The sequence below is a fragment of the Phyllostomus hastatus genome, unplaced genomic scaffold (assembly GCF_019186645.2).
Source record: "Phyllostomus hastatus isolate PE091 unplaced genomic scaffold, TTU_PhHast_1.1 phas_contig_64, whole genome shotgun sequence".
Classification (NCBI taxonomy): Eukaryota; Metazoa; Chordata; class Mammalia; order Chiroptera; family Phyllostomidae; genus Phyllostomus; species Phyllostomus hastatus.
Window position 1 is genome coordinate 11,819,626 of NW_025333928.1, and position 10,749 is coordinate 11,830,374.

A 10,749-nucleotide genomic window follows, 5' to 3' on the forward strand; every position below is an offset into this window, starting at 1 on the left:
CAACCCAGGGTTCCAGCACGGGGAAATAAAGCCTCAAAGCCTCTGACTGAAAAAACCTGTGGGGGTTGTGGCAGAGGGAGAAACTCCCAGCCTTACAGGAGAGTTTATGGAAGAGACCCACAGGGTCCTAGAACATATATAAAACCACCCACTCAGGAATCAGCCCCAGAAGGACCCAATTTGCTTGTGGGTAGAGGAGGAAGTGACTGAAACCTGGCCAGGAGCTGAGCAAGCAGCATTGTTCTCTCTTGGACCTCTCCCCAACATACAGGATCACAAAGCATCAATGTGAGTTGCCCCACCCTGGTGAATACCTAAGGCTCTGCCCCTAATTACATAACAGGTGCACCAAGACAAAAAAATATGGCCCAATTGAAAGAAGAGATCAAAGCTCCAGAAAAAATACAACTAAGTGGTGAAAAGACAGACAACCTATCAGATGCAGAGTTGAAAACACTGGTAATCAGGATGTTCACAGAAATGGTTGAGTATGGTTGCAAAATAGAGGAAGAAGTGAAGGCTATGAAAAGTGAAATAAAGGAAAATGTACAGGGAAACAACAGTGATGGGAAGGAAACCAGGACTCAAATCAACAGTTTGGCGCAGAAGGGAGAAATCAACCAGAACAGAATGAAAAAACAAGAATTGAAAAAAATGAGGAGAGGCTTAGGAACCTCCAGGGCATCTTTAAACATTCCAACATCTGAATCATAGGGGTACCAGAAAGAGAAGAACAAAAGCAAGAAAGTGAAAACTTATTTCAACAAATAATGAAGGAGAACTTCTCCCATCTGGCAAGGGAAATAGACTTCCAGGAAGGAAGTCCAGGAAGCTCAGAGAGTCCCAAAAAAGTGGGACCCAAGGAAGCACACACCAAGGCACATCATAATTACATTACCCAAGGTTAAAGATAAGGAGAGAATCTGAAAAGCAGCAAGAGAAAAGGAGACAGTTACCTACAAAAGAGCTCCCATAAGACTGTCAGCTGACTTCTCAAAAGAAACATTGCAGGCAAGAAGGGGCTGGAAAGAAGTATTCAAAGTCATAAAAGGCAAGGACCTACATCCCAGATTGCTCTATCCAGCAAAGCTTTCATTTAGAATGGAAGGGCAGATAAAGTGCTTCTCAGATAAGGTCAAGTTAAAGGAGTTCATCATCACCAAGCCCTTATCATATGAAATGTTAAAGGGACTTTTCTAAGAAAAAGAAGATCAAAAATATGAATCGTAAAATGACAACAAACTCACAATTATCAACAACTGAACCTAAAAAACAAACTAAGCAAACAACTAGACAGGAACAGAATCACAGAAATAGAGATCACATGGAGGGTTATCAGCAGGGAGGGGGTGAGGGATAATGGGGGGAAAAGGTATAGGAAATAAGAAGCATAAATAGTAGGCACAAAACAGACAGGGAGAAGTTAAGAATTGTATAGGAAATGGAGAAGCCAAAGAACTTGTATGTACGACCCATGGACATGAATTAAGGTGGGAGAATGCTGGTGAGAGGGGGGCTGCAGGGCAGAAGGGAATAAAAGGGAGAAAAAAAAGGGACAACTGTAATAGCATAATCAATAAAATATACTTAAAAGGAAAAGAAACAAGAAATGTATTTTGTATTTATTAAGTTAAAAACTTCTGTAAATAATACTTTAAAAAAAGGTTTTTTAAGATTTTATTTATTTTTAGAGAAAGGATAAGGGAGGGAGAAAGAGAGGAAGAGAAACATCAATGTGAGAAAGAAACACTGATTGGCTGCCTCTCACACACTCTCAACTGGGGACCTGGCCTGCAACCCAGGCATGTGCCCCGATCAGGAACGGAACCAGTGACCTTTCAGTTCTAAGGATGATGCTCAACCCACTGAGCCACACCAATGAGGGTTGTAACCATACCTTTAAGGGAAGGAAAAGAAAAGCTAAAGGTATCTGTGAATCTTGTATCTGACAAAGGACTCATACCTAGAATATTTAAAGTAATGTTAAAACTTAATAAGAGAACCAAAATCCAAGTTTTAAAATAGGCAAATGATCTGAACCGACACTGAAGTCATCTGTTTCACACAAAGAAGATATACAGATGCCAAAAAACACATGAAAAGATGCTCAATATCATTTGTTACTGGGGAAATGCCAATTAAAACCACAATGCAATATCACCACACGCTTATCATAACAGCCAAAATCCAAAAAACTGAAAACACCAAATGTTCCAGAGGATTTAAAACAATAGGAACTCTCATCACTGGTGGGATGCAAACTGGTAAGCTACTCTGGGTGTGTCTGGCAGTTTCTTAGTGAGCCAAGCAGATTTACCACACGACCCAGCAATGATAACCTCAGGTATTCACCCAACTGAACTGAAAACACATTTACATAAAAACCCGCATGCAAATGTTTATCAGAGCTTTGCTCGTGATTGCTAAAACTGGACATCGGTGTCTCTCAACGTGGAAACGGGTAAACAAACTGTGGTACATTTATACAATGAAATAATGTTCAGAGGCAAAAACATAGGAGCTGCTGATTCACACAACACAGATGAATCTTAAGTGCATTTTGCTAAATAAAAGAATCCAGACCCCAAATCTACATGCCATAGGATTCCATTTATACAGCAGACTGGAAACAGCAAAACCACAGGGACAGAACACAGATCAGAGCACGCTGGGAGCTGGTGCGGGGAAGCTGTGACTATGTCACCAGGGAATTTTGGGGGGATAGAACTATACTGAAGAGTGCTGGATGATGGATAACAATGCATTTGTCAGAACCCATAGAGCTGCACATCACAAAAAATGAACTTTAATGTATACGAACTATCAAAACAACCTAGCCAGTAGGTCAGGGGATGCCAGGATGGAATGCAGACTGTGACAAATGAATTGAACTCTATTGCAAATGTGTAACAGACCACACTGAATGGGAGGGTAAAGAGGGCTGCCCTAAGTAACTTTGGAAAATGTTTTGAGTGAAAACTGTAAGAACAAAGCCAAAAGGAACTGTATATAAACACTGGAGTCTAGTTGGTTTTTCTCACGGGGGTAGGGGAATAATTCTGCAAGCACTCTGCATGCGCAGGGGGTAGGGGATGAGCAAACACACTGTGGCAGATGGCGGGGCAAGATTTCTCACCCGCACAGAAGGGAGTTCCAGGTAAGCAAGAACAGGAGGCCAGCACACACCTGTGCACTGGATTAGACCTGGAGATGCCAGGGCGAGTTCACGTTTACCTGACCACACCTTCAGAGGAATACACAGAGAAGCAATCACATATGAGTGCATACACACACACACACGGCCTAGCTCCACCCTCTAAGGAGGTCTGGAAGCAGTGACACCTGCAGCAATGGGCACCCAGTTTGGGCTCCTAACACCACTCTCCAATAAGAGGAACGAGGGCCTCTGGAGAAGTGGCTGGTTTTAAGCCTGGGAAATAGGAAAGGAGCAGGCAGCTTCCTGTAGCACCAGAAAAGAAGTGCTCAAAGAAGGAAGGACAAAAGCATGTCACAGGGACAAAGGACATATGTGGGAAGGCCCACCACTGACCAGAGTCAGACATCCGACGCCACAGTAACAGTGTTGGACCACAGCCCAAAGTGAAACTAAATGTGGGTTGATAAACAGGGAGAAGACAGGCACAAAACTTCTTTAGAGCAATTCCAAATAATAAATACATGGAGACACCCACTCCCAAGGGTGGCAGTGAGTCCTCCGCACCCCTGGAGCACAGGCTGGACTCAGTGATCAGCCTCCGGAAGACAGCTTGGATAGGCAACCTCAAACAGAGGTTGCCTCACTCGTGACAGAGACACGCGGCAGTCTCGACATCACGAGTAAGGATGGACAGGGCTGCAACACCGCAGAGGTTGGGTGGGGAGGGCAGCAGAGAGCACCCACAGCAGTTCCCACCCACCGCTCACGAGTCCGTGTGTCTTTCCTGAGGCAGACTGCTCCCACACACTATGAACCCCCTGGCTTTTCCACACAGAGACCTGATTATCAAGGGCTCAACAGCTGGATGTCCTTCCTGCCCAAAACTATAATTTGCACTCCAGTGCCATGGAAGAAAAATGAAATTTGATTTCCCCAATTAAATAGTTTAAAAAGTAACTCTAAGACAAGAAGCACAGGAAACTTCCTAACTTATCAGAAAAAAAGACAGACTAGATTTAGATTTCAGAGAATAAAATTGATTTAAATTTCTACTCCTGTTATAGAAATGGTTAAGTAGAAAGAATAAACAAAAATTTCAAAAAAAATCATAGGATCATAAAGCTAAACCAACCAACCAACCAACCTTAGAGAGGCTCAGTCAGCCCCCAGCCCACTCTAGAAAGGGGTGGGGGTGGGGCATAAGACTTTCCTCAGCTGCTTGCTGGGGGTAGCCTGGAGACTGCTCTAGGAGAGGTAGCCGGGTCACCCATATACCTATACATGCATTGTCAAGAAGTCTGCAAATAGTCTTTAAAAATAAAGAAGAGAGGGGGCGGGGGGATAAATGGTGATGGAGGAGACTTGACTTGGGGTGGTGAACATATGATACGATACACAGATGATGTACCAGAGAACTGTACACCTGAAACCTATATACTTTTATTAACCAATGTCACCTCAATAAATTCAATTAAAAATTAATTTAAAAATTAGTTTTCTCTCCTTTCAGATAAATCATTATAAAATTGAATCAGAATCATCCCTGAAATGTCCTTCTTCACCAGGTGGCTTTTACTGACGGTGGTTAAATGGTGGCCTTGGTACAATGGCCTCTGATACTTCTTCTGTAAAGGCCTGTGCTGCAGAGAGCTCAGAGGTAGGGCAGTGGGCTTGTTTTTTACACAAACTGGAAGCATTTTACTGAGAAGCCGACAAAACCAAGCAGAGCATTCCATTAGAATTTAGGTGGCCTGGAGGCGAGGACGAGGAATGTCTCAGGAACTCTCAGAATCACTGGAAGCTCAAAACACAGAATAAGGCAAGATTTCAAGCGTTCTTTTGGTTCCACTTTTCCCTCAAATTACCAAAAAGCAGCTAAGTGTTTAGCAAATATGGGTATGAATGGTTCTGCTCTGCTGCTTCCATCCTGTGCTCAGATGCTGCAGGGGAGCCAGGCTGAGCCAGGAGACCCCAGGAGACTTGGCGTGAGCAAAGGTGTAACGAGCTACTCCTTTTAGGAAGTGCAACTGAAATTTATCTCAGAGCACAGTACTCAAATGATGAGTGTTAGCTGAGAGGAAAAGAATAAAACTCTATGTAATGTAAGGAAATAGGGCAGAGCAATTGCACAAATCAAAATACACATGATAAGCATGGTATCGCAAGATGCGTCTGAACCAAAAGAAGGTACTATAAGCAAATCCAGGAATTATAGAGTTGACCAGAAACTAGCTTTGAGAGCCTTTCAAAGTTGGATTTTTAAAGAATGTTATCTGCCCTGCCTGGTGTGGTTTAGTGGATTGGGCGCTAGCCTGAGAACTAAGAGATCACGGTTCGATTCCTAGCCAGGGCACATGCCTGGGTTGTGGGCCAGGTCCCCGGCTGGGGGCATGCGAGAGACAACCACACATTGATGTTTCTCTCCCTCTTTCTCCCTCCCTTTCCCTTTCTCTGAAAGTCAGTAAACAAAATCTTTAAGAAAAACAAAAACAAAAAATAACCCCACAACCTAAAAAAAAATGCTATTCCAGGGACTCCAAGGTAACAATGTGAAATCATTAAAATAAGCAAATTTTGTATGTCAAAAGTCCTCCATTGGCTGGCTCCAGTGCTCACGCTTCCTTCTGGAGATGCCCACAGCACAGCCACCATTACTCAGATGGTCACGGCGGTCACATACGTGGGTTCCACATCGGGGCACAACTGCCAGGGCCTAGGAGGAGCCCATTTTCTTTTCCATCAAACCTTCATTTAGCTCCATGAAGCAGCTTTTTAGGCTCCACCCAAGTGGGGAGGCTTGATGGGTTGGTGGTCCCCCAGTGAGGTTTGGTATCTACTGGAGCATTTGGGACATGAGCTTCCGTCAGCAGATTGGGGAGGGCCACAGAACCTCATTCAGAACAGGGCAGATTTCCTGAGGCCCCCGAGAGGAAACAAGGAAGGAACTTCACACAGACCCGCCATTAAATAACAAGGACCCAGAGCAAGGATGGGGGAGAGGATGGCAAGGTGGCAGAGACTCTAAAGGCTTTCAGAGAGAAAAACAGGTTCCCGTGATACTGTCAGATAATAAATATTTATGTGCGTCTTCTCTGGTCCTGGCACAGAGCTCCTAACAATCCTGGGATTTCCTGAGTGACGGGGTGAGAGAAGCATTTGTTGTTATTCATTAACAAGCCCCTTTCAACTTTACCAGAGTTTATTCCCATGAAGTGACCCTTAGAGGATGGGGACTGGTTGCTAGGGGAACCCACCTTGTCATTAGAGGGCTGGAACTCTCAGCCCTGCCCCTGACCATCTTGGAGCAAGAGGAGTTAAAGACTGAGCTAATCGACAACGACCAATGCCTTAATCAACCAGCCCATGTAATGGAACATCCATAAAAACCCTAAAAGAAGGGGTTCAGAGAGCTTTTGGGTTGTCAAACAAGTAGAGGTGCTGCAAAAGTGGTGCTCCTGGGGACCGCATGGAAACTCCACTCCCTCCCCACACCGTCCCCATGCAGCTCTTCTGTCTGCTGCTCCCAAGTTGTATCCTTTATGATAGATCAGTAAACCTAAGTTAAGCGTTTCCCTGAGTTCTGGGAGCCCTTCTAGTGCATTATGGAACCCGAGGAGGGGGTCATGGAAACCTTGAGTTTTTTAAAGATTTTATTTATTTGTTTTGAGAGAGAGGAGGGAGAAAGAGAGGAAGAGAAACATCAATGTGTGGTTGCCTCTCACACACCCTCAGCTGGCAACCTGGCCAGCAACCCAGGCATGTGTCCTGACTGGAAATTGAACTGGTGACCTTTCACATCATATGCCACTGTTCAATCCACTGAGCCACAGCAGCAAGGGCAGGAACCCTGATTTATGTCTGGTCAGTCAGAAGAACAGGTGATAACCTGTACTTGCAAACTACAGTCTGAAGTGGGGGCAGTCTGGTTAATGCCAGGCAGGCTCTGTCAGAACTGTTTAGTGTGAGGAAAAAACTCACACATTTGGTGTCAAAAGTGTGAGAAGAGTTTCTCTTTAGTCACTTGCATAAAGAGCAGGAGTCAGACTGTGTGAAGACTTCTCCTCAACACAAGAAAGTTCTGAGGAAAATTGCTTTGACAAAGATTTGCAAACCCAGGCAAACTGATAATTTCCACACACGCAAAGAGGTAACGTTTACCTTCTCCATATCCTTTCTTGAAAAGTTGTTTGGGGATATACTCCAGCAAAAAGAGAGAATAAACCAAAAAATAAGGAGGTATGAGATCTGAGAAATTATAAATACAATTGGAGAAAGAACCACTGGGCCTTGTGGGTGTGCAGCAGGTGCACACCCAGGGAACGAGGGTGTCGTGGGGGCACGGGAGAGGAGGGGAACATGGCTGAAAAAGTATCCCATGGTGACACAGAGCAATAATAAAGACGGTGGGCAAAGTCAAGCAAATTTTACAGACCAGGACATACCCCTAGAAGACAGAGATAGAGGTATCAATAAAAGTGTCTGAGCTGCAAAGAGCTCACAAGTGGACGAACAGATCAGTATGTTAACACTGAGAAGTCTAATAAATGTATAGAGGGTGAAGGAAGCGTAGGACAGGGGTCCATCATTCAGCCTTGTGGTGGGATTGGTAGTCCCTGGGTAACTATAAAATCCAACATCAAGTGAACTGTGTGGACAGCCCCTATGGCACAGTGGATAATCACTGGGATTGTACGTCAAGACACTCTGAAGTGCCTTACAGGCCAGTGAGACACAGAACTCTTTAGAAAAAGATCGGTGCAGAATGATCAGTGCGGCTCACTTGTCCCTAGCCATCTCAGCCAGACAACTTGTCCCTGAGAGACGGGAAACTGGTTCCTTTATACAGTTGACAAACACGGATTTTACCCCAAATATACTCCCAAGATAGAAAAAAAGTACATCTGCCAAAGCAAATCATTGTGATCAGCACAGAATATATCTGCTTGACCCAGTGGCTCAAAACTGTTTCCTTTTGAATTGAACAGAGAATCCCCTCAGAGATCAAAGGCGTCCTGCTCATTTGAAAGCCAAGAGCCAGGTGTTATAAAGCTGTGCACTCTCTCTGCACATGAAGCCACTGGGGTTTTTCCACTGTGATAGGCTCCCTTTTAAAGGTCTATTAAAGTCTCACAGATTAACTTTGTCTTGACTTCATCTTTTGCTAAGTGACAGCTCAAACGTTTGGATAACTACTAAATCCTGTGGAGGATAAAACAACACTGCAAGAACTCTTTTATGTAACAGAGAAAAAGGGCTGAGCTGAGAGCACATATTGACAATCCCATGGCACTCGGAGTCCCTTCAGAAAGCCTTGCAGTGACAATCGGTGTCCACTGTGTGCTAGGAGACGGCCTGAGTTATCCCAGGGAAGGAGACACCCAGCCTCACCCTCCTGGGGTGCTGCCCTTTTTGAGAAGGGCTGAAATTCTGCACTTTCTTCCACGTGTCAGGAAAGAGATTTAGAAATGAAGGCGCACAATCACTGCCAGGAACCAGCACCCTCTGGACCTTGCTAGAAGCTGAGGGCTTCAGCTAACACCTCAGCCTGGGACTGTTCCCCATCCCTACTGGTCTCCCCTCACTTCTAGATTTGATTTGAGAATCTCAGAGTTTGGTTTTAGTCGTGACTGCAGGTTAGGCTGATGAAGTGCATACTTGTGTGTTCACTGCTGCTCCCGTGCTCAGCACGTTGTGTCCTTCTGGGTGTAGGAAGTGGGATGGGGGAGGCGGACTCAGCGCTGGTTGCCAGGGCAGAGGTTATTGATGTTCTGGGCACGGACTGACTTCTCTGGGGCTCTGCAAGCTGGCTGGGCACGCCCTGCACAGCTGCCTGGTTCTCAGGCAGTTCTAAGCCTAATCAGATGTGGATGTCACCGAGCCCCGCGGGTAATGTGCAAGTTTCATCTGCCGCTGTCTCAAAGCTGCCAAGAAGCCTCCGGTGAACATCAGGAGGCCTGGGAGCACCTCGGACCCGCTTGGCCTCCAGGATGATGAAGGATCAGGAGGCTTCAGATCTCACAGGGGTTGTCTGCAAGTTAAGATGCACTCGTGGAATCGGAGGCGCACCGAGTAGAGATGCTACTCTCTTTTTGCGGATTGGCTGCTCCAGTGGGAGGGGCTGGGGGAGTCGAGGCAGGCGACAGAGAGCAAAGGTGAACCAGGTGCAGTCACCTGCGAGGACCCTCATCCCTCACCCCAGACCTCAACCAGCCCTCGGGACCGAAAGAGAGGGGGTTACGCGGAGGCGTGCACGTGGTGTGGAGGGGGAGCGTACGGCTGGGAGCTTGGCTGTTTACCCGCCCGAGGAGCGGCCAGGGGACCCGGCGGGGCAGGGTTACTGGCGGGGGTCGCGTGCGCGCGCAGAAGAGCGATACCGACGGGGCCCAGGCCCCGCGGACTCACAGTAAACGAAAGCGAGGGCCCTCAGGAGCACGATCCTGGTCAACCAGAAGGTGCCCGCGCGGAGGCGGGCCTTGCAGGCCGTGGGGCTGCGCCCTTGCCCCAGCGGAGACCCAGGCTCCTGGCCAGCGCCTGCAACCTTCCGCCTCCTAAGGGGCTCTTCGGGCGCTGCCATTGCCGGGCCTTCAGGGTACATGCGCGAGGAGCGTTGCGCGCCGGAATGCCCCGCCCACAGCCGAGACCACGCCCGCTCCTTCTGGTTTCTCCGCCCACAACTGCGAAGACAAGCCCCTGCGCGGTAGCTCGCGCCAGGCCCGAACGCGCGCGCGCCCCCCGCAGGCGGTGCGGGACACTGAAACAGTGAGGGCAAGGAAGTGGGTGTACCTGAGAAGACCGCGAGCATTACTCCACTTGGAAGGGGTTTTACCCACTCCATTTATTCACTCACTCGTTCCTGAGTCAAAGTTGAGGAGGGCTCCGGGTGCATTTCCTGGCCCAGGCGCCTGCCCTCATGGGCCCTTAGCTCTAGGGAGGGGATGGGAGGCATTCCAGAAATAGAAGTGCAGTGCGAAGGAGACTGTTGGAAAGTTTGTGTCTGTCCAGTGCCAGGGTGGGCCTGGTCAGCTTCAGGGAAGTTGCACTGTGTGCAGCTGAATACCCGGGCGGGTACTTCACCTCCTGTGCGGCTCTGGGGTGTGTGGAGTCGCAGTCCCACACAGGAAAGGCCAGAGCTGTAGCTTCAACCTAGGGTGTCGGGCTGTTATTGCCTGCAATGGGGTGTGTGGCCAGGTGCCTCACAGGTGTCCCCTCCCTGACTTCTCACTTATGCTGTCCAGGGAGGATGCTGGGATGGAAGTCACACAGGTGGTGAGGGACAGGGTGGGACTTGAAATCTAGCCAGATCTCCCAGCTTAGGCCAGTAAAGCCATTGTTAGGCAGAGCTCTTATGGGCCCTCAAGACTGGACCTCCAGCAATGACCTAAGCAGAACCCCAGCGAGGACCCAGCAATTCTACATTCTGAAGACAGCAGTCCAGGCATTGCCTAGGAGAGGTGGCTCCAAGAGGGTGGAATCATAGGCCTTCGTCAGAGGAAAGCAGGGGTGTACGGGACAAAGTAGCATTAGAGCCCCAGGGCTCATTGGGTAAACTGTGGGATACCTGGAAACAAATCACTGAGGTAGGTATTCTCATT

The 10,749-nt window shown here is 47.5% G+C and overlaps 1 protein-coding gene across 1 annotated transcript in view; it reads right to left on the bottom strand.

The window, feature by feature from the left end:
• LMF1 (lipase maturation factor 1) overlaps positions 1-9,766 on the bottom strand; it is a 108,316-nt gene extending 98,550 nt beyond the window's left edge. The window contains exon 1 of the mRNA XM_045849087.1: positions 9,560-9,766. Coding sequence (XP_045705043.1) covers positions 9,560-9,752 — 193 coding nt within the window. The 5' untranslated portion in view covers positions 9,753-9,766. The remainder of the gene's footprint in view (positions 1-9,559) is intronic.
• Between the last annotated feature and the right edge of the window lie 983 nt (positions 9,767-10,749).